Raw genomic sequence first — 24,485 nt, 5'->3', positions numbered from 1 at the left:
GGTCAAATTTGTTGTCATTTCAAACTATGAACTACATTAATTATAAATAAACATTTCCATTCATAAAATGTGATCAGGTTTTGGACCTTGTCCACTTTTGTGTCGGGATCAGTTGCAGACTGACTTGGCAGAGATGGCTGCCATCTTGTTTTTACATGGATTAGTGTATTGTGCTCCTACTGCCACTAGATGGCACAAAAAGTGTCCACGAACGAGGACAACAGGTCTAAGTTAAGTAGAATGAAGTATAAGGTCAAGTAAATCCAAAACTTGATGTCCACATATGAGGACACAGGAGGATATACACACAGGAAGCAGTGCTATATTAACAAGATGATTTTTATTGGAACAAAAATATTTTCTTGAATCAAACCAGCTTCATGCAGGAAGGAACAGGTTGGTTCCAAACATCTCCACAATGGGTTAACAAAGCAAAGAAACACATCAGCCCATGGCGCTTCATGTTGCCAGGGTGAGCAAAACCAACAAAGAAAAGAAAGACAACATCAAGGCAGCGGCTCACTCATTACCCGCAACTGCTCAGGAAGCTCTTGTGGCAGCAATCTGTTATACTTTTGTTTTGATCCAGGGGGACATATTGGCAACTGTAGTTCTCCTATACACTCAGGAACATGGATGTATGAAGAGAACTGGATACAGCGCTAGAGATGGAGCCCCATTCATTCTTATGAAAGTTGCTCAGTGGTGCATGAAGCCAAAGAAGTTCAACTGCCTCGTACAGAATTACCCAAATGATCAGCGCAGCTTTCGCACAGTTTGGCCCATAGAGCAGGCAGACTAGAGACCTCCGCCAATCGAGGTGGCTACAACCGGTTCACTCCGCTAACTTGAATGGGGATAAAATGATTCAATTATGTGGCTCCTGTAGACTTCCCAGATGTTATCGAACCGAATGGATCAAATCCCGATCATGGATAGAGTCATTTCATTTACAGATGTCTCTTTTGCCATGTAAGTCAATGGGAAAAAAGTCTTTTCCACCATGTGGCCACCAAGTAAATTGGCTTTAAAGCCCGGCGCACTTCCTTAGAGCCTGCTTGGAACACGGGAGATGTTTCAGCTGGTTGCAGTCTGCAGTCTCACCACTAGATGCCACTAAATCCTACACACTACACCTTTAAGTGAAGTTTTGAATGCAGAATTTTTACCTGTAGTGAAGTATTTTCACAGTATGATACTTTTTTTTAGTACTTTTACTCAAGTAAAGGATCTGAATACTTCTTCCACCACTGCAAGGTAGTATTATTCCATGATGACAATACTTTAAGGATGCAACAAACAGTTATTTTTACTATTGAACATATGCAAATATGATTGATTGTTCAGTGAATGCAACACCAGGAGATGGTTAGTTTTCTATCACAGAACATTAGGAAACTTGTTAATATGCACATCTGAACATCTGATGGGCTGGTACTGGTGAGTTTGTTGTATTTTTGCTTTTAACTGACTTCATCAATTATCAAATTTGTTGCCAAAACATTTTCTGTCAGTTGACTGATCCTTCAGCTAATCTCTTCAGCTGTAGAACACTTGTTGGTTTACTGGGTGCCTGGGGCAACAGTCAAACTGTCGTGTATAGGGGGGGTTAATAGGGTTAATTTCTGCCCCGGGGGCCCCACAGGAGGTCAGCTGAGGATCGTTTACTTGTTGCTGTGGCCTGCGGCTAATGACGGAAGCAGGAATCCTGACTGACAGCAGAGTTTGGAAACAGTCAGAACCACCTTCCACTAACTTTATTCAAGTAAGAATTTACAGCAGCACAGATCACAGCACACACAGGAATGCTCACATTCAAGTTTCTGTGAAGCAATCCACCATCAATCCATCCAGCAGAGTGTCACAAGCATCAAGGCAGGTGTTCATTTTAAAGCTATGAGAGACACTTTGCTTCACTCATAAACAGAGGGAGTTGAGATGGTGTGAATATTTAGAACACAGGCTACACAGCAAACACTGGGTTTACACAGTGAACACATTCATTATAATTACACCTAAGCATGCTATTGTTTTATTAATGTTCTGACTTATCTGTGGGAAAGTTTGGGATTATTGTTGACTGGGAGAAAAGTTGGTTCGGGACAAGCTGCTAAAACCAACCAACAGGTAAAACCAGATTCATAAAAATGGTGCAGAAGTGTGTAATGTTCTGTGTGTACAGTATGTGTGCATAATGCTGTAGCAGAGCTATACAAACAACTACGCCCCTTATTAAGTGGCTAAATACAGAGGTTATATTATTCTAATATTCACGACAACACAAAGAAAATAATAATAATTAATATCTTTGAGAAAAAAGATATGTGTGGCTGCACTGTAGTTGTGCCAAATTACAGTTACATAACACAAGTGCCACACCTAAAGCCATTGTTGATGCTTTATATCTGTGTTTTCCCCTCCTATTAAAAGTCAAAATGTCATCATGACAAAGGTCTGTTTATTAACCATCACTGAACCAGCTCTAAGAACACATGGTTGAGCTGGTGAGTGTCATTTCTAAAGCTTCCTGCAGAGGGCAGAGATGTAATAAAATACATCTGACAGAGCAGGGCTTTACTTACTTAAATGTCTCCATCTCCATTTAGGCAGAGAACAATCAGGCATTTTAATTTGAGACAGGTAGGGAAAGAGTGAATAGTTTGCAACATGACTTGTACTTACAGTTTGCTCCTCGTTTGACACTGGAATAGAAAAGTGGAAAAAATAAGTTGTGGAGGGGGTTAGTTAGTGTGATAAATGGGACTATAGTCTTGCAAATCTTTCTGACTCACTGACTTTCATCCATTTTTGTGTCAAGAACTGGTATTGCAGTTTTTGTTCTCATGCATATGGACACTCTGTCCTCCCATTTAGTCCCTTCTTACTTTTTAATGTACTGTTCATTACACACCTGCACATACGTTCCTGTTTATTTTAAAATACTTGTACATCACTGTGAGTATATATACACTCTAAGAAATTATTCATGTGGTTAAAGGATAATGCTTAAATTAAAGAAGTTTTTCAGCATAAAAAATTACATTTGTTACATTAATGTGTTTTAGTCAGTTGACAACTTATTTTTAAGAAATTAGTCAAAATCCAAAACACTTTGACATTTTTGAGTAGGACGGAATTAAAGTAAATAAGTTAGAATATCTTAAATAAAATAATTTTACCACTTAAAATCACCAAAACTTTTGATAATTACTGAGTTGGCTTAACATAATTAAGCTTTTGCAGGTCAAAGCAAATCATGTTGGTTGTACAAAAACATACTGAATGTGTCAGATTATAAGAGACTCATAGAATTGACTCAATGATGTCAGATTTGGAACTACTTAAAAAGGTGCATGCAAATTATTACACTTTTTTTCAATCAAAAACATTTTTGAGTAGGACGGAATTAAAGTAAATAAGTTAGAATATCTTAAATAAAATAATTTGTCCACTAAATATCACCACAACTTTTGGATAAATATTAAGTTGATTAAACTTAATTAGACAGACAGACAACCATTCACACCTACGGACAATGTAGAGTCACCAATTAACCTGCATGTCTTTGGACTGTGGGAGGAAGCGGGAGTACCCAGAGAAAACCCACACTGACACGAGGAGAACATGCAAACTCCACACAGAAGGGCTCCCCCACCCTGGGTTTGAACCAAGAACCCTCTTGCTGTGAGGCCTACATGGAATTCAACCATCATTCATTTTCTCATGGACGCCTGTGCTTCTTCTACTGTGACATGTCAAAATGTCTGACTCCTCACACCTGAGCTGCTCACAACAGACGGTAGAAAACCTTTGATCTAATCAGCACAATTCGCCAAAATGTTATTACATGTAAATAATTTACAAGATGAAAACTGTGTTTGGTCTAAAAGCCTTCATGTAGCTTAACTTGCAAGTCTGCAACGAAACACGTCACATGTCACACACTTTTAAAATTGGGTAGTGTTCATGTGGGTGTAAAGGACAGACTGAGGATGTAAAGGACAGAGACACTTGTTCTGTCGTCTGATTACAAGTAGGAACAGGAACAAAATGCATGGCTGATTACAGCACAGGTAAATGACTGCACCGTTAGAGCATTATGCAACAAACAAAATCAATGGAAAGCCTCTGTGACTGTAGAGTAGAGTTCTAGATTTTCCTTGCATGTTGTGTTTGACGTCTCTGGCAAAGGCTCACAAATTTGCCCTTGAGGTTGTCATAGCAACCCAGTGTAAGGGTTTGGCGGAGAATAAATCATCCTCTCTGTTTGGAATAAAACAATGACAAGGTACAAGTAATCACGGCCAGCATCTGATGAACAGGGTACATCTCATCAACACAAGAGGGCTCAGAGCGATGCCACGGCCACTTAAACTGATATCAGCTGCCAAGACACAGCTGAGGGCCTGCTTAGTATGTAGCCTGTGCTCTGGTTTTACATTACAGGCATGTATGACATGTTTTGTCCATTTTTTTCCTTTAAAAAAAAAAATCATCTTCTGAATTTTTGCTTCAAGATATATTAACTCCACTATGTACCACAGATGTATCATAGATTTTTTTTTTTTTTTTTTGGGTGTCTGTCCTTGTCACTGATCCTGTATGTGATTTTCATGGACAGGATCTCAAATTGCATCTCTGCTTTTTACAAATGATGTGGTTCTGTTGGCTTCATCACACCATGACCTCCAGCATGCACTGGGGCGGTTTGCTGAGTGTGAAGCGGTCGGGATGAGAGTCAGCACCTCCAAATCTGAGGTCATGGCTCTCTGCTGGAAACCAGTGGATTGCCCTCTCTGGGTTGGGGGAGAGTTACTGCCTCAAGAGTTCAGGTATCTTGGGGTCTTGTTCACAAGTGAGGGTAGAATGGAGCGTGAGATGGATTGTCAATTTGGTGCGGCTTCTGCAGTGATGCGGGCGCTGCGCCAGGCTGTCGTGGTGAAGAGGGAGCTGAGCCAGAAGGCGATGCTTTCGATTTACTGGTCCATCTACGTCCCAACCTTCACCTATGGACATGAGCTCTGGGTAGTGACCACAAGAATGAGATTGCAGATACAAGCGGCTGGAATGAGTTTCCTACGTGGGGTGTCTGGGCTCAGCCTTAGAGATAGGGGGAAGAGCTTGGACATCTGGAGGGAGCTTGAAGTCGAAAGGGGTCAGTTGGGGTGGTTCGGGCATCTGATCAGGATCCTCCTGGGCGCCTCCTGCTGGAGGTGTTCCAGGCACGTCCCACTGGTAGGAGGCCCCGGGGCAGACCCAGGACACATTGGAGGGATTACATATCTCATCTGGCCTGGGAACACTTTGGGGTGCTGGAAAGCTTTGCAGGGGGAGAGGGACGTCTGGGGTGCTTTGCTCAGCCTGCTACCTCCTGTCATGTAGCTGTCCCTTATTCACTCGCTCTACAGCAGGGGATGGCACTTCAAAATAAAAGCTCTGTGCCAGAAATTCACTGTACTTTAAGAGAAAGTGTATTTTTACAATCTTGACACATTTGTGATTCAGAGTGGACCCATGACCCACCTTTGGACTCCAACCCACCATCTGGGAACCACTGGTCTGTAACACAACTCAGTCCTCACTCATGACTTTGGTCAGCAAGTTCACACTGTTGCACTTTGTTTTATGCATTCTGTATCATGGTTTTTATGACTTCCTGCTTCCTTCTCATTTCTACAGAGTCTATATCTTTCTCAAGGCAGGTGGAATACTTTTTATATCCTGTTTTAATTTTCATTATATGCAATATAATTACATCAATGATGTGCTGTCATGCTGACTTTGTATTGCTTCAAGTTTACTGCAGCTTGGTTTAGCACTTGCTTAAGCAAAATTTTCCTCCAGGGACAGTCAAGTAGTATCTTATCTTTTTTTCCCCCTTATCTTAACCAAAAAGTCCCTTACTGATAGAAAGCCTTCTAGGAAATCTTCTTTCAGTTGCGTAACCAATGTTATACTTCTCTGTGCTTTAGACTTCAATTGTTGTTGTTTTTTATAGTAGTTAGTTAGTTAGTAGTTGTCATAGTTGATCTTCTCTAGCAGCATACAAATAATCATTTCTGATGTCCACTTTGATATAGAGAGGGGGGAAATCTGACTTTCATCCATCCATCCATCCATCGTCGCGGAGGCAGCAGGCCAGGCAAAGCACCCAAAACATTCCTCTCCCCAGCAACACTTTCCAGCTCCTCCTGGGGGACCCCAAGGCGCTTCCAGGCCAGACGAGATATGTAATCCCTCCAGCATGTTCTGGGTCTGCCCTGGGGCCTCCAGGTCAATGCAACATACTTCCTGGCAACAGCAAGAGCTATATCGATAAATTTCCTAGAGCTTTGATTTAGTTTCAAATTTGTAACATTTCCCGGGAGAAAAGTCCTGGATCATAATTTTATTGAGTGTGTGACACAAATCAAACCAAAATGTTGTAACTGTAGTGCAGTGCCACATGCAGTGTAGCATCTGAATCAGAAATTTTAAATTGTAGGATTATATCGGTGTAACTTTTGAAGGGTTAGGTACAGCTGATGGAGAAAATTGTAGATCACCAATGGAAATCTGGCATTTTCAGTGGCGAACAAACTGTTCTGACATAAATCCGACCATACATCTTCATTTGAAGTAATACCTAGGCCAGATTCCCACCTCATAAATCTGTGTACATATGTTTTGTGCATTATTCAATCATTAATCATTCAGTTCAATCACTGCTTACTCCAGTGTGAGAGATGTTTGCTGCTAACCAGACCTGATCACATCAGTTTGGATTCAGCTCATTGTTGAATGGCTGAGGGTAATAAATGAAGGGGCTGTGCAGTCTGATTGACTTGGAAATGCGCAGGGAAGCCAGCGTGTAGGAGACAATCGTTGCACTGGTGCACTCTGGGAAAGCCAGGGTTTAGGATGCAGTAATTACCACAGTGCCTTCTGGCACAGATGTAAAGAGGCTTTCAATCAGATCTCTATGCACCTGGAGACTAAACCTAATGAAGGCTGGAGAAGGGGAGAGTGATTGGTGACCACTTCTTGATTTTGTTTCACCATAGCAGCATCTGATTAAAATACTCTAAACATATATAAGTGGTTTTAGTTTTTCATGACCTCACCACTAAAGGGACTGTATTATCTGTGACTTATGCTTTCCAACATCCAGCACAAACATTAGATCATAAGCTTTGACATGTTGCACCTACACGAATGCAGGATTATGTCTAAATCAGACATTTGAAGAACGGTACAGAAACGTTATTTCTGTCTGTCAGTGTCTATAGACTCTCTGTATGTAAGCACCTTTTCTGTGTATCCAGAACAGTGTTTCTATTAATGGATTGCCCTAAACCCACTCTCAGTGAGGACAATCCAAAGTCTATTACAGGGCTAATTCCCTTCAGTTTGAGAGGACCACAGACGCCCACACACACAAAACAAACCATTATCAGATGCGGCAGCAGTATTGTTCATATCTGAGCTACAGAGATGATTTCTATAGATCATTATTAGAATATCTATAAGTGAATATAATATCAGAGATCATATTCCACATTGGTGACCATAGATAATCCTGAACAGCTGGAGTCTTGCTTTTCATTTAGTGTAATATTGAAACAATGTTCAACAAAAGCGACGAATCTTAAAGTGACCACGTCCATGAGGGGGCATTAGGAGGCTGAAATAGGTGCTCAAGTCTAAGCTGGGATTAGCGGTGCAGCTCCGTATATTGCCAAAGGATTTCTCTTTTAACCTTATGCCTTCGGGTGAGGTGGAGGGGGGGCGGGGCTACTCTGTGGTGTTAAGCTGGTGTAGTGACAGCAGAAACATTAGGTTGTGTGATGCTTCACTCAGTCTGCTGCCCTAATTATTTTAATTAATATGTTATGTATATTATATTTTATCTCTATTTTATATCTATATGCCTACAGTATATCTATATAGACTTATATTTTAAGTCACACTATTCTATGTCTTAGCATAGCTTTTATTTTACTTTACTGATTTATTATAACATATCTAATGAGCATTACTGGAGGAAGATTTTCATTGCCAGCAACTGCCTCTCAATTGTTGTGACAATAAATAACTTGAAATGTCCAAAAGCAATCTCATGTATGGATACAATCGTTTTACTTGGCCTTTTCTTATAAATCCCATGTTAATATACAAAAACACTACAGTATCATCTTAGCGTACCAGAATGGAAAGGGATGTTAGACTTCCTAGCAGTGGTGGAGGAAGTACTCAGATCTTTTACTCAAGTAAAAGTAGTAATACTATAGTGTAAAAATATGCATTCAAGACTTAAAATAAAAGTACAAAATCATCAGAGTGGGAGACGTCAGCTGTGACTCTGTGCCTCTTCCTCTTAATGGAAAAAGCAAAATAAAGTCTATAATTATAACTTATAATTATAGATGCATAAATGTGTTCATCACTTAATGTTGCAGATGGTAAAGATTGGGGTGGATAACCTGTAATGATATATAACCACCCATTAGTTTATTCATATTTTACACTGAAAATCTATATTTGCAAAGTAACTAAAGCTTCAAAATAAATGTAGTGGAGTAAAATGTACAATATTTCCCTTAGAAATGTAGTTTATATTCTATGTTTGCTTTTATTTATTTACTTGGTCTGCAACGGTGTTTGAGTGGGTGGAACATGTCAGGTGGTATCCACATGAATGCCAGAACCAAAGGTTTCCCAGCAGAACAATGCATTGGAACAACATAATCAAAGTTACTCACTTCACCTGTCAGTGGTTTGAATGCTTTGGCTGATCGGTGTATATATATACAGTACAGGCCAAAAGTTTGGACACACCTTCTCATTCAATGCATTTTCTTTATTTTCATGACTATTTACATTGTAGATTCTCACTGAAGGCATCAAAACTATGAATGAACACATGTGGAGTTATGTACTTAACAAAAAAAGGTGAAATAACTGAAAACATGTTTTATATTCTAGTTTCTTCAAAATAGCCACCCTTTGCTCTGATTACTGCTTTGCACACTCTTGGCATTCTCTCCATGAGCTTCAAGAGGTAGTCACCTGAAATGGTTTCCACTTCACAGGTGTGCCTTATCAGGGTTAATTAGTGGAATTTCTTGCTTTATCAATGGGGTTGGGACCATCAGTTGTGTTGTGCAGAAGTCAGGTTAATACACAGCCGACAGCCCTATTGGACAACTGTTAAAATTCATATTATGGCAAGAACCAATCAGCTAACTAAAGAAAAACGAGTGGCCATCATTACTTTAAGAAATGAAGGTCAGTCAGTCCGGAAAATTGCAAAAACTTTAAATGTGTCCCCAAGTGGAGTCGCAAAAACCATCAAGCGCTACAACCAAACTGGCACACATGAGGACCGACCCAGGAAAGGAAGACCAAGAGTCACCTCTGCTTCTGAGGATAAGTTCATCCGAGTCACCAGCCTCAGAAATGGCAAGTTAACAGCAGCTCAGATCAGAGACCAGATGAATGCCACACAGAGTTCTAGCAGCAGACCCATCTCTAGAACAACTGTTAAGAGGAGACTGCGCCAATCAGGCCTTCATGGTCAAATAGCTGCTAGGAAACCACTGGTAAGGAGAGGCAACAAGCAGAAGAGATTTGTTTGGGCCAAGAAACACAAGGAATGGACATTAGACCAGTGGAAATCTGTGCTTTGGTCTGATGAGTCCAAATTTGAGATCTTTGGTTCCAAGCGCCGTGTCTTTGTGAGATGCAGAAAAGGTGAACGGATGGATTCCACATGCCTGGTTCCCACTGTGAAGCATGGAGGAGGAGGTGTGATGGTGTGGGGGTGTTTTGCTGGTGACACTGTTGGGGATTTATTCAAAATTGAAGGCACACTGAACCAGCATGGCTACCACAGCATCCTGCAGCGACATGCCATCCCATCCGGTTTGCGTTTAGTTGGACGATCATTTATTTTTCAACAGGACAATGACCCCAAACACACCTCCAGGCTGTGTAAGGGCTATTTGACCAAGAAGGAGAGTGATGGAGTGCTGCGGCAGATGACCTGGCCTCCACAGTCACCGGACCTGAACCCAATCGAGATGGTTTGGGGTGAGCTGGACCGCAGAGTGAAGGCAAAGGGGCCAACAAGTGCTAAACACCTCTGGGAACTCCTTCAAGACTGTTGGAAAACCATTTCAGGTGACTACCTCTTGAAGCTCATGGAGAGAATGCCAAGAGTGTGCAAAGCAGTAATCAGAGCAAAGGGTGGCTATTTTGAAGAAACTAGAATATAAAACATGTTTTCAGTTATTTCACCTTTTTTTGTTAAGTACATAACTCCACATGTGTTCATTCATAGTTTTGATGCCTTCAGTGAGAATCTACAATGTAAATAGTCATGAAAAAAAAGAAAACGCATTGAATGAGAAGGTGTGTCCAAACTTTTGGCCTGTACTGTGTATATATTTAACTTTTTATCTTCATATTTTGTACTTGTATGTTTGAGATATTTTTTATCTTATATCTTTATATTTGTAAGTGTAGGATGGCACCTTGGGGCTGGGAGAAAGCACAATTTCGTTCCCATACTCTGTATGTGGAAATGACAATGAAGTTGAACCTGACTTGAACTTGACATATTAGCATCAAAGAAAAGTTCATTTCAGAAGCACACACATATCATATAGTTGGATTACAATACTTATTATTGATGCATTCATGTTTTAATCACTTTAATGTTGCTAGTAAAGCTGGGACTCATTCTTATTACTCTCTATACTGCAGGGTGGCCTAATCTGTAGTAATGTATTATAATTTATTACTTAATTTATATTTTGTATCACTAATCTAACTCTGCCAAATCTAGCCTATAGATTTAAAAGTACAACAATTAGAAGTAGGCTATAATGTAGCAATAATGGAAATACTCAGGTAGCGTACAAGTACATAAAAACTGTATTTAAGTACAGTACTTGAGTAAATGTACTTAGTTACCCTCCATGATTGGTTGATGCACTGTTGCTTCAAACTGCACACATGCACAGAGCTGTGTGAGGGTGTTAACTTTCTACAGTTTTAAATGCAACATTTCCACATTTATTATCTTACATTGTGTCTGTGCCATGTGTTTGGTGTGTGTGGTTTTAACATGTGTCCTGATGACTGTGCAGTCAGCTGTGAGCTGTGATGGACGCTGATGGACAGGTCTCCGTCTCCTCCCCCAAGTCTGATCTGGGACCTGTGAGCTCAGCCAGCACCGTCCTCACCCAGCAGAGCCGCTGCTGCCAATTATGGACAGCCGGCATCGATATTTTTGGTGACGCTGCACTCGGACCAAACGGATCGGGAATATTTCACTGGAGAACTATATTTCATTTTTAAAGATGGGATTATACAGAAGCGATCAGAGGGGAATTACTTGTTTGGTCGGAATAAAAAAGTCAGTGTGAAGCGGCTTCAGACGGGTGAGTTATCCGCTAAATGCTTCTGTTCAGACTCCGCAAGACTTTCAGATCTGTGACTGTAAAACTATCATTTTATTTAGAATAATGTCATGTGTCGGTTTCTGTGAATATGGACTCCTGTTCTGCAGCAACAGGTTGTCGAAGATGCTCACATAAATTCCCACTACAGCTGTCAGAGCCCTGATATTCTTCTGCACATTTCTCTGACTTCATTTTTATTCAACTTGATTAAAATGTCAAAAAAATGTGGAGTTATAGAAAACACACTTCAGAGACAACACTTAACAGAGAGCATATTGGTACATGGAGGCACACACTGCAGAGCACAAGCAGATAATCACAATGTAATGAGCTTTTTTTATTTGTTCATGTCTGACTGTCTTGTTTGAGGGCATCATACATGTCCTTTTCCATCTTTATATGTGAATTTCTTTGTCTGGAAATGAAAAAAATGTGAGGCAGGGGAGTTGTAAAAGAGACTAGAATGAAAGAAAATGTTAAAATAAGACATAAAAGAAAGGTGAGGAATGTAATGAAGATGTGCAGCACCATTTTGAGCAAAGCCGTAGATCCACTGAGTTCTTTCATGCCCTGATAAAGCAGTAAAAGCTGTCATTTCCTCTCCAAAGAAATTGAAATAGAATAAAATAATAATAATACATTGAGTTGTGCTTCAGGAAGGGAGCCTTTTTTGTAGCAGATTATATTCGCCAAGGTTGGGATGGAGAGCAGAATATTTTGTTAAGAGCTGTAAAATAACCTGTTTTCATATAACGACCACTGCAGCTGTACTTTAAGTGTCTTGCAACCCCGTGTGGGTCCAACACTTTGTGTACATGACATAAAAATAAAGCAGTCAGTTAGCCTTTAGCAGAAGCCATATGTCCAAAGGGTGTATCAGTTAAACAGTGCAGGCCTTAAAGCTTATTTGTAGGAGACTATGAAAAATGTAGCAGTCTATTAAACATATTTACATTTATAACTGGATTTAATGAGGATACTTAGTTTGTAGGGTAAAAAGCAGTAGGCCCATGTGAGTGAGGGGGGGTGTCTTGATCAACACAACCTCACCACAAGCTTCTTAGTGAGTCTTGACACCTGGGTGCAGCAGGGAGACTAATCTCCAGGAACAATAATCATTTAAACACTGGTTTCAACTTTAAAGAGCCCACTACTGTAAAGGGGACACACTGTTCAACAATTACAAATGATGTCACTGAATTAAAACATTATTGGGCCCATATTAATTACGTTTTGGTTGAGAAAATGGCAGCATAAAATAATGTAGAGGCAGATTTGTCTTGGGAGTAACGTCATATTCAAACACCAGGCTCCAACACAATGTATTTTCTAGAGGCTCCACGATACGATATTATCACGATACAATATTATTGCGATTTTGAAAATGTCGTAATATGCTGAGTATTGCGATAAAATATGTTGTGATGTATTGCGATTTCTAACCTTTTTTTCAGTGGCAAATTATGTCCCTAAAGGAAAACTTTGTCAACACTGACAGTTTTATTGAATAAAATAAGTCGCTAATCTGTTCATCTCACTCCAGTCATTAAAGTAAACTGAAAAAGCAACTGATGGCATTATTCTAGTAAGCTACCAACAGTTTAAGTTTTGTATTCCTAATATTAATCATTTATATAATAAAAAAAGTCTTGGTGTCCATATCATGATGCAATATTGCCACACAAAAATATCACAATATTATACGGTATCGATTTTCCTAACACCACTGTGGTATGCTGTGTATTTTCACTAGAATTTAAGTGTATCATCGTGAGGTTGTCCTTGTTTTTAATGAATTTTTGTATGATTAAAAAAAAGCTCAAAAGGCAGATATGTTCAGCACAATGCAGGAAGTGGTATGCATTGCAACATTTTCTTTTTTTAAATTGCGCCATCATCCTCTGGTCTCTGACAAACTGTGATTGTCACAAGCAAGAAAAAAGCAAGAAATTATATGTAAAACATGAAAAAACAATGACTTAATGACACTTGACTATAATAAATATGCATTCTCAGGTGTAACAGAAGCGCTGAGTGGCTCAGGGATGATTATGCAACTCACATTTGGTGTACAGACACAGCGTTGGCTTTACCTTTCGTCACCCTTCAAGCGCTTGGCTTCTGGGTGATTCTACCGCTGTGATTTAATTTAGTGGGGGTTGGTTAACTCCCTGGTATTAGCACTAAGCTACATGTGCGCACGTGTTACAACCACTGGTGTTCCCCAGAGATCAGTGAGTCATTATTTACCAGCAGACCAAAATAATCTATTATCATGAAGCAAAAACCACTTTAAATTTATTTAAATTATTTATATATTAATTATTATATATTTATTTACAGACCTGTAATAAGGTATAATGTTTTAAAAAGCCACTGGGAGAAATGGGATATCAGTAGCACATACTTGTCTTTCCCTTTTCCTGCCTTCGTCCTCCCTAAACTTCAGGACTGCAATTGAAATAAGTCATGAGACCTAATTGCAATACACTGATGGATTTTAGCTCTGTATAAATGTTCCTGTACTGTATTCTAATTTATCAAGTCAGCCTAAAATCCATCTGCACTGCATTAAAATGTGCTTTATTTCCTGGAGACGGCTGACCTGGCCTGGCTGGTTTCTCCAGACTTTACCTAGAACTGAAAGAGTCACCATGTACATTTAGACTTCTTCTTTAAGTGGTGCTCTAATAGACTTAACCTGCCGTATACACAGCCGAACATAGCAACTACAGTCTACCTGTAAGCCATAGCTTAGTTATTTTAAAAAGCAGCTGATGGTTCACAGAGAGAGGGCACTGATCCTGTTTAGTGTTAAGGACATAATGAGGATGTATTTTTAGGCGCTACTCTCTGCCAAACGTTCAGTAAACACATCAACAACACAGCTCTCACGAGGGGAAAATGATTTCTGGCTTTAAAATGTTGTGTTTGTGCCATAAAGTCGAAGTCTCAAAGTTTGTGTTCTCTGTGTGCTGCAGGCCAGCAGAGCCAGACACGACGACATGGCAAAAATCTGCAGTGAAAAGTCCTTTTCAGGCAGACACCGGCTGCCCACCAACACGCACGAAGACGAGCTCGCTGTCGTTGAAAATGGAGAGAGCAGGTCTGATATCACCGTCAGATTATTTAGATTCAAGGAATGCTCAAAAACTCACTTTGTGCTTCTGTTAGGTCAGGATTTTATGAATTTTGACTACAATCAGCACCTTTTGCATCAGTGACAGAGTCACTTGAAAGTTTGAACTTCAGCATGTCACTGTAATTTTCCCCTCCTGCTGTCTTGCAGGGCTCAGTCTCTTTGTGAAGACAACTCTGAGAGAGCGCTGTCTTCAGACTCCCACAGAAACTCATTTACAGGTGCTGGGGCCATGGCCAGGTAAACTTCTGCAGTCATACTTTTAAGTCCTTAGTTGGTATTTACCAATGGTTGGAAGTTACTTAGTTAAGTTTCTAAAGTACTTAAATACAATTTTGAGGTACTTTACTTGAGTATTTCTATTTTGTTTTGCTTTATACCACTTTATTACATTAAACAGCAAAATATTGTATGTTTTACTTCACTACATTAATTGGACAGCTTGTTACTGTTAATTTTTACAAAGCCCCTAATGCCTCAAAAGGTGATTTCTTGATTCTTGTGCGCAAAAGTTATTATCTTTAAAAAAAAAAATAAAAAAATCAACTTTTAGGACTTTAGGGGCAAAAATCAGTAACAAGCTGTCAAATTAATGTAATGGAGTAAAAAGTACAATATTTTGTTGTACAATACAATGAGGTAGATTGATTTGATTTAAATTGGTTTGATTGGATTATTGTGTCATGCATAAACAGTATGCTCAGCCCAAACAGGCTCACAGGACACCATAAAAAAAAGAGAGACCAGAAACCAGCAGTGACACAAATTACAAATAATACTAAACATATAAACCATCTTGGCATTTTTTTCAACTTATAAACATTGAAATTAAACAGTGAAGTAGAAGTATAAAGCAGAATACAATGCAAAGACTCAGGTAGAGTACCTCAAAATTGTACTTGGACAAGATTGACTTGTGCGCACAAAAAACAAAAACGAAGTCACCTGGGACGTGAAGACTTTACGGGATTTCAGTTTAAGAAGTGATTCCCAGCCTTTTGGCTTGTAACACCTTTCAAAAAATGTCTAGTTTCATTTAAATAACTGTATGAGGCCCCAAAAGGCAACATTTGACAATATATATTTAACAAAAATATTTAATGTATATTTAACAAAAAAGCAAACATTCAGTCCAAAGCCCAAACAATGAATTCAAATACAGAAATATATTTTTCTTATCCCCTTTCCTATTATTATTTATCTCACAACCCTTTAAACATATTTTGTATGATTATAATGAAGATAAAAGTTTTGATGTCTAGCATATTACTGAGGGCCAGACAGGAAACCCCTTTAACTTAAGCTAACAGTGCTAGCATTGATGCAACAGAAGTCCTGCGACATTCCCGAAGTGCCACTAGCTGCCGTGCAATTAGTAGCTTTCCACAAGCTGTCATTCCTAACTTGAGGCTTGTAAGGGAGACGCTATCAGGGATGTATAAAGAGAACTGGATACGGCGTTCTCATGAAAGTTGCTCAGTGGCGCATGAAGCCAAAAAAGTTCAACTTTGCAGGCATAAACTCACCTGGATTTCTCACTCTGCTTCCACATCGTTGGGCCTGTAGGGCAGGTGCACTAGAGAGCTCGCCAGCTGGTGATAAAATTATTTAACTGTGTTGCTCTTCTAGACGTTCGTTATGTTATTGGCTCATATGGATCAAATCCCGACAGTGAAGAAAATCTTTTTGCGGGGGTTATGATGCTCAAAAAAATGCATCCACTGATTTAGAGATGTCTCTCCCAGTCTAAGTCACTGGGGAAATGTCATTTTGGGCCCAATGACGTCACATGACAGACCCAGAAGCTGGACTGTCAATTTGGCTTCAAAATCCGACATACTTCCTACAGGGGGCCAGAGCGCAATTTGATGCAGTAGCCATAGATCAGCTACAACAGTAAAATGCTGCTTATACTGGACATCAGTGCTTCAGTATTTATAATTTTATGATGTAACACTCCTTATGAATGAAGGACTTTTACTTGTAATGTAGTATTTGTGTTTTGTTTTGTTGTATTGTATTGTCCCTCCACCACTAGTATTTCTGTACCCTGTTACATCCCTAGACTAGACGGGTGTCACTTTGTTGGCTTTTCCCTCCTGCTAACCTTCCAGGCTCTCTTACTTCTTCTTCATGCTGTGGAACTGGGCGTCTCACAGAATAAACCCTGAAACAGAGAGGCAAGACTCTTTCCTCGACCGCTTCAGAGGCCCTGAGCTCAAAGACATCTCCAGTCGAGACAGCAATGCCCAGTCTACGGGCCACAACGACACAATTCGAAAGAGAAAGTAAGTACTGGACCGTGTAGCGATGGTCGGTGCCTTAATAAAGTTTAATTTCCAGGTCTCACTGTGACAGTGGTGTCTTTGTGTGAACAATTTCAAACAAAACCCACTGAAGAGGACAATTAATCCACTTTACATGAGGAACAATCATTTCTTAAAGTAGGCTTAATGGATGGACAGAAAATGATGCTAAAATTACAATGGGACAGAAGATTTAACCTCAGTACTGTGAGTGATTGGATCGCTGAAGAGGTTCAGAGCTGCAGAGGACTATCGCCTGCCACAAAAACCCCTGTCACCTGCACGGGGAAGAGGAAGAGTGAAATGAATAAACTGGACCTCAACCACATCCTTTGAATATACTAACTCTCCTACCATGATATTGCTCTGCTAGCTAACCACGAGATAACAGATAAGTGCGGTGTTATAAACTGGCAACCTCTGCAGAACAAAGACTGCAGACAATGGCCAATAAGCATGTACGTTCTGCACCTGTGTGAGAGGACATAACTTTCCATACCAGCAGGTGGTGGTAGTCTGTAATCGTCATTCAAAAAGGGAAACTGGAAGACTGACAGGATGAAGCTAGTTAGCTAGCTAGCACATTACCAACACAACCCAATGTTCAAAGAACAAATGATATTTAACGTTCGCTGATAAATAATAACACAAACAGTTATGAACAATTTCTGCTAAAGAGCTCAATGGCTGAAAGAAAACACTTCCTTGATCAGAATCAGAATCAGTATTAGCTTTATTTGCCAAGTATGTGTGTACATACAAGGAATTTGACTCGGGTAGACTTGCTCTCAATGTACCAGTTGTATAACAAGTTTATTTCGATCTCACGTCATCTTTACTTTAGTCGTTTGTTTACTTTCCTCGCTTCCATTTCCCTTTTCGTGCACTGAGTTGAACTGCCAATCAGAGTGATTTCACTCTCCGTTGGGCCCCACCAGCTCCAACACCAATTCAAAATGCTGAATTGGCCAAAAATCAGGCAACAAGTGCCGACTAGTGACAACTAGGGCAACAGACACTCACCGACACACTGCCATTGACCAACGGCCGATTGTCAGCTTGGTGTGTCACGGCCCTTAGATGCACGTGTACCTATTCCCAACTTAACAGCAGAAATAAACATGTTTACAGCCTGGTACAAAAAAGCGCTTTAGGTCTATACAGCTAATTTTTCCATTAATGACAACTGTACAGTGAATTTTTTAAAGGCTTAAAGGTGTGCATAATTAAGGCTCTCAGTCAGAGCCACCCCTCGCTCCGCCACAGCTCCACCCTCTTGTCCAGATAGGGTCACTTGTGGCTACAGAAACCCAAGATGGTGACGGCCAAAATGCCGAACTCGAGGCTCCAACACGGGGGAGATATTAAAAAAACAAATACTTTCAAATGATTTTTTTTTAGCCATTATTAGCTTGTAATAAGAGATAAATGAATAATCAACACAGGGGCATGGGATTAAACTAACTTCAAAAAGTCTTGTCTTTTATTTCTTTCCAAAGTCTCGCCAGTAATTGGCCGCTAGCTACTTACAACATGAATAACTGCAACAACACAGACGAGTAAGTGTGTGCATCATCTGTGTCTGAAAGTAGAATGAAAATAGATTTAGATTTGTAGAGAAATGAATCATGGATCGTGCTGAGCATAGCTGGCATAGTTTGTGTCATGTAGCTGATGTGGTGCGTTCTGCGGTAAACCGCATAGCTAGAAGTCTTGTGAACACCATGCCCTTCACTTCCCCATTCCTTTTTGGTGTTTCCTCCTGCATTAGACAGATTTAACCTCTGCTCCTATGCTTGCTTGAGTCATGATTTGGGTTGTACTGATTTAACCCTGGGAATACGTAGATATGAAACTTATAGGCATATTCTGATATTTGGCTGACGGTAGTTTTAAAGCTGTAAACTGAAAAGAAGACATGGGACCTTACCTGTATTATGATGCCATCTGCTGGACAAATGTATGACCTGCTTTAGATCTTCCAATAAAGTCTTGTGGGACACCTTCAGTAGAAACCCCTCCGTGTAGTCTGGTAGTCCTCTGACAGCCCCTTGTAGACCACCTCCATCCTTTTTCACTTCCATTGAAAAAGTTAACCTCTGATCCGTAGCAAAAAAGAGGACAAGAAGGAGGAGATTAAAAAAGATGAGAAAAAAGAGGAGGAGAAAAAGGACGAGAAGAAAGATGGGGACAAGAAGGAAGAGGAGAAGAAGGATGAGAAGAAGGATGAGAAGAAAGATGAGAAAAAAGATGATAAGAAGGACGATAAGAAAGATGATAAAAAGAAAGAGGAGCCACCGTGAGTACACCATTAGATACAATATGTCTATTAAGAATGGGAAATGTATTTACAGAAAGCGCAAGTCTGTCTCTTTCACACTTACTGTATATAAAGTAATGCTGAGTTCTTTTCAGGAAAGAAATCTGGATTATGGATCCAGCCGCAGACCAGTACTACAAATGGCTGACTGTCATCGCAGGCCCAGTATTTTATAACCTGATGATCATCGTAACGAGGTATTGTCCATTTAACGTGCTTCAGAACTCCACCAAGTGGGATATTCATAAAATCTAAAATGTATTCTCCTTGTCTTCTAGAGCCTGTTTTAATGAACTCCAGGACTCATATGTAAAGCTCTGGTTAGTCTTGGACTACACCTCAGACATCATCTACTACGTGGACTCGTTCGTCAGATCGAGAACAGGTCAGAATCTTGAAAATGTTTTAAGACAGAATTTATTTACACCGATCAGTCACAACATTACAGCCCTGTCTACACATATAGAGATATTTCTACCAACACATTTTTTGGCCTTTTATTAGGTCACTAAAATGGAGATTTTTTTAAAATGCCTTCTAAGGTGCAGAAATAACAAAAACAATGGCGGACTACAAGTTTGCTAACGTTTTGTTAGCACTGCTTGGTCTAACGACTACTTTACACTATTTCTGAACCACTTTATGGACAAACAGAGGCATCTGCTGCACCCACTGTTTTTGGTACACCTTAGTGTCCACGGTTTTAAGTCCTCCAGAAACGCCAGTTTTGAATCAGGACCGGTTGAACCAGCAGTGGGTTTGTTGTCAGGTGACGTTAGCCTGTGCAATTTTTTATCTTTGTGATGAGGTAGACTGCTGAAGACAGCTAACGCCAGTGAGCATTTGGAGTTGTTTTTGTGTTCTAGTGTTTTTATTTATTTTCTAACAAAGGGGAACAATGTCAGTTTTCAAAAATATCTGTATATGTGTAAACAGGGCCTAAAACCACTGACAGGTGAAGTGAATAACATTGATCATCTTGTTGCAATGCACTGTTCTGCTGGGGAACCTTAGGTCCTGGCATTCATGGGGATGCTATGTGACGTGCTTTACCCACCGAAACATTGTTGTAGACTAAGTATCCCCCCTCATGGCAACGGCACTTCCTGATGGCAGTGGCTCCCTGGCAGGGAAATGCACAATGCCAGACCACAAAAGCAGCCCAGAAATGGCCTGAAGAACATGACAAAGAGCTCAAGGCATTGACCTAGCCATATTCCCCAGATCCCAATCTGATTGAGCATCTGTGGGACATACCCCATTTCATAACTTACAGGACTCAAAGGATCAACCACCAACACCCTGGTGCCAAACCCAAAAAGCCACTCCCAGAGGTCTTGTGCCTAAGCCTCGACAGTTCAGAGCCAAGTCCGATCCGAGGCCTTATCGTGGGATAGACTTGGCTCCGGGGTACTGGCACATCCCAAGAATACTCAATCAGTTGGGGATCTGAGGAATTTAGAGGCCAGGTTGACATCTTGAGCCCTTTGTCATGCACTGTACAGTTTTTTTTCTTCTATGTGGCATTGTGGTCCTGCTGGGGGTGCCACCGCCACCAGGGAGCACTGCTGCCTCGAGGGGGTGTTCTTGGTCCACAATGGCGTTTTAGTGGGTGGTGCATATTAACTGGTGTCCACATGAATGCCAGGACCCAAGGATTCCCAGCAGAACATTGCATTGTGACGAGATGATCAATATCAGTCACTTCACCTGTCAGTGGTTTTATTGATGTGGTTGATTGATGTGTGTACAACAATGTGTGCATTGTAGTTTGGATTTGGCTTCTAATTTTGTGTTTGTTCTTCAGGTTACCTGGAACAAGGCCTGCTGGTAAAAGATAAGGGGAAACTGATAGCCAAATACAGAACAACATCTCAGTTCAAATACGACATGATTTCAATGATCCCCACTGATCTACTGTTTCTGAAATTTGGATTCAACAACCCAGAGTTCAGATTTAACCGTCTTTGCAAAATCTCAAGGCTTTTTGAATTCTTTGAGAGGACTGAAACCAGAACCAGCTTCCCCAACATGTTTCGTATCAGCAATCTCGTACTTTATATCCTCATTATTATCCACTGGAATGCTTGTATGTTTTTTGCCATTTCGAAAACTATTGGTTTTGGATCTGACACGTGGGTATATCCTAATATCAGTCACCCAGAGTACGGCCGATTGACCAGGAAGTACATCTACTCCCTGTATTGGTCCACACTGACCCTCACCACCATTGGAGAGACCCCTCCACCAGTGCGGGATGTTGAATACCTGTTTGTCATTGCTGACTTTCTTACTGGTGTGCTGATCTTTGCTAGTATTGTCGGTAACGTCGGTGCCATGATCTCCAACATGAACGCCTCTCGTGCCGAGTTCCAGGCGAAGATCGACTCCATAAAACAGTACATGCAGTTTCGAAAAGTCACCAAGGACCTGGAGGCCAGGGTCATCAAGTGGTTTGACTATCTGTGGACCGAGAAGAAGACCTGTGATGAGAAGGAAGTTTTGAAGAACCTCCCAGACAAGCTCAAGGCTGAGATCGCCATCAATGTCCACTTGGATACTCTGAAAAAAGTGCGTATTTTCCAGGATTGTGAAGCTGGTCTGCTGATTGAATTGGTCCTCAAGCTGCAGCCACAAGTGTTCAGTCCTGGAGATTACATCTGTAAGAAGGGGGATATTGGCAGGGAGATGTACATCATCAAGGAGGGGAAGCTAGCTGTGGTGGCCGATGATGGAGTCACTCAGTTCGTAGTGCTCAGTGATGGTGCATACTTTGGGGAAATCAGTATCTTGGGTATCAAGGGCAGTAAAGCAGGCAACAGGAGAACAGCCAACATCAGAAGCGTAGGGTATTCTGATCTCTTCGCCCTGTCCAAAGATGACTTGATGGAAGCTCTCACTGAGTATCCAGATGCCAAAAAAGCTCTGGAGGAGAAGGGGAAAGCCATCTTGATGAAAGACAACCTGATCGATGAGGCGGTTGCCAACGCCGGCGCCGACCCCAAAGACCTGGACGAGAAAATTGTCAAACTGCAGAGCAACCTGGAGGCCATGCAAACCAAGTACGCCCAGCTAATGGCGGAGTTCACCTCCAGCCAGACAAGGATGAAGCAGAGGGTCACTGAGATGGAGGCCAAAGTGAAAGGCATACGACCTGAGGACCTGTCAGAGGTGGTGGCCGACAAAGACAAAAAAGTCCAGTAATGTGAGGAAATGAAGGGACTTTTCATTTAGAATAGAAGAGCGTCACTTTTTAAAGGTCCATGTTTATATCTATTTATACATCTCTGTTGATTATCACTGTAATGTGTCAAATTGTAAACAAATGTACAGTGTATACAGCAAATATTTTTGTTTGCATGCTACGATTGACAGCCAATTTCACGTTGTCAATAAACTACCTGAGTATTCTGATCAGAAGCACTTGTGTATGCAAAACAAATGGCTTTTCATAGCCTTAGAATAAAGTTTTTTTCCCCTGATCACTATCGACATTTTCACCAGAAAACAAAGTGATCTATCTATAAAGTATGAACTGCAGTTCATGCACAATTATGTCTGTTTGTCTGTGCTGTTTTAATCTTGCTCTGTGAAGCACTTTGGGCTGTGTGTTGTATGAAAGGTGCTAAAGAAAAAGAAAAAAAAAAGAATGCAACTACAATATCCATTTGATACAGTAGGTGAATGCACAAAATAAACCCAATTGCAGTTCTGTTTATAAGTTATCAGCACACACTATCAGTTGTAAATTGCAATGTTATATGTAAATAAATATTAAATGTTGATATAACATATTCTATGTGTCTAGATTGTTCTATTGTCAGAGATTTGATTGTTTTTAAGTGATATTTTTAAGCTAATTGTTTGGACATGTACTCAGAAAACTACTCCCAATCTTTACCAAAGCTGTATATCATCATACGTTTGTTTTCTCACCAGTGTCTGTAATGTCCGGATAACTTCCAATAAGTTTCAAAACAAACTTCCAATAAGTACAGCCATACAAATCTTAATCTGAGCACAGTCGAAAACTGTTTCCTAACATCAGCAACACCTGTGCTTACTGGCATGAACTTAAATACCATGGCAAAGTTGTGCTTATGCGTAGCAATCTGGAAGTTCTACGGTTGAGAAAATGTAGCGCCATGGAAAAGGGCTGTCTAACAGCAAGGTAAAGTGGTGACTTTTAAGTTGTTTTAGGTGGTTGAAAGACGTTTTTGCTGCTAACCCCCATCCACAGCTGTACATTGCTTATCTGCATGGCAGTACTTCTGTCTGCTTCTCCAAACTGGGACCATGCCGACTGACATCTACTCACTTAAATACCCTGATTGTGGATGGCAGTTTGGTGCGGGGCAGGTAGGTTGCACTGAAGTTCATTCAGGACAAAGTGTGTATGCGTTCCAATTGTTATTTGCATATTACTCATACATTATTATAGACAGATGCCGTGACTAATGAAATAGCTATGCCTATAGTCTTCGTCTTGTTGGGAATAGAATGATGTTATGTGTTTTACTATAAGTTGTGTTTCACTATATAAGTTTTAGATGTGTGAACAATGAGAATACTGAGATGATTTCAGCTGATCTGAATGTGTTTGCTTTGCAGAAGTGGAGAAGTACAGGAGAGGAAGAGACATGAAGTCTGAGGAGCACATACCGCAATGCTTAGATAATTAGTTTCATATATGGTAAAAAGAATAGAAAGTGATATACAGATAGTAAGGTACAGCACGTGTAGGGAGTTGTGTTGTTCTCTTGTCTTTCAAAACAGGAACCACGCCCCCACCGCCAGCGGGAAGGAGTCAGATTAACACGAGGCAGGGGCGTGGTGTGGTGAAGGAGGAAGTGGAACTGCCAATGAGAAGAGGACAACGCCTTGCCTGCACAATGACACTCTGTTACGCTCAAATATACTGGGTCAGGGAAAGGACAGGAGGTCAGACTTCGTGAACTGACACACCTTTGTTGTTCGTCAGGGACGTGAAGTTGAGACCCAGAGCTCTGTAATTTTATTCCTTTACTGCTTAATAAACTACATTAACTGAGACCGAATATCTTCTCCTATTGCTTCATTAAAGAACACGCAGGACTGAGCTCACACATAGCACATTAGAGAGTAGGATGAGACTCTCAGTCCATCAGTCTGGGTGCCAAAGTGCATACTTTTCTCCACCCAGTGGAGGCATGTGTGAGATATGTTCGGATTTTACCTGGTGGCCCCTGATTGGTTGACAATGCATGGCAAAAATAACTAAACCTAGGGTGGAA

The 24,485-nt window shown here is 40.6% G+C and overlaps 1 protein-coding gene across 4 annotated transcripts; it reads left to right on the top strand.

Moving 5' to 3' along the window:
* Positions 1-11,114: 11,114 nt before the first annotated feature.
* Positions 11,115-24,264, top strand: cnga3a (cyclic nucleotide gated channel subunit alpha 3a). 4 transcript variants are annotated; one of them, XM_033620726.2, is made up of 9 exons: positions 11,118-11,426; positions 14,429-14,553; positions 14,737-14,826; positions 16,701-16,874; positions 18,392-18,451; positions 19,003-19,191; positions 19,308-19,409; positions 19,491-19,597; positions 21,020-24,264. In XM_033620726.2, the coding sequence occupies exons 2-9, from the start codon at positions 14,453-14,455 to the stop codon at positions 22,414-22,416; spliced, it is 2,220 nt and encodes a 739-aa protein (XP_033476617.2). In that variant the 5' UTR covers positions 11,118-11,426; positions 14,429-14,452; the 3' UTR covers positions 22,417-24,264. The 4 variants fall into 4 exon arrangements, with proteins under 4 accessions (XP_078024690.1, XP_033476617.2, XP_078024691.1 ...); XM_033620727.2 differs by having other exon boundaries at positions 11,126-11,426; positions 16,746-16,874; XM_078168564.1 differs by lacking the exons at positions 18,392-18,451; positions 19,003-19,191 and having other exon boundaries at positions 11,115-11,426.
* The last annotated feature ends 221 nt before the right edge of the window (positions 24,265-24,485 follow it).

The sequence above is a fragment of the Epinephelus lanceolatus genome, chromosome 6 (assembly GCF_041903045.1).
Source record: "Epinephelus lanceolatus isolate andai-2023 chromosome 6, ASM4190304v1, whole genome shotgun sequence".
NCBI classification, from domain to species: domain Eukaryota; kingdom Metazoa; phylum Chordata; class Actinopteri; order Perciformes; family Serranidae; genus Epinephelus; species Epinephelus lanceolatus.
The sequence above is the reverse complement of the archived record's forward strand: the minus strand, read 5'-3'. Positions and strand labels throughout refer to the sequence as shown.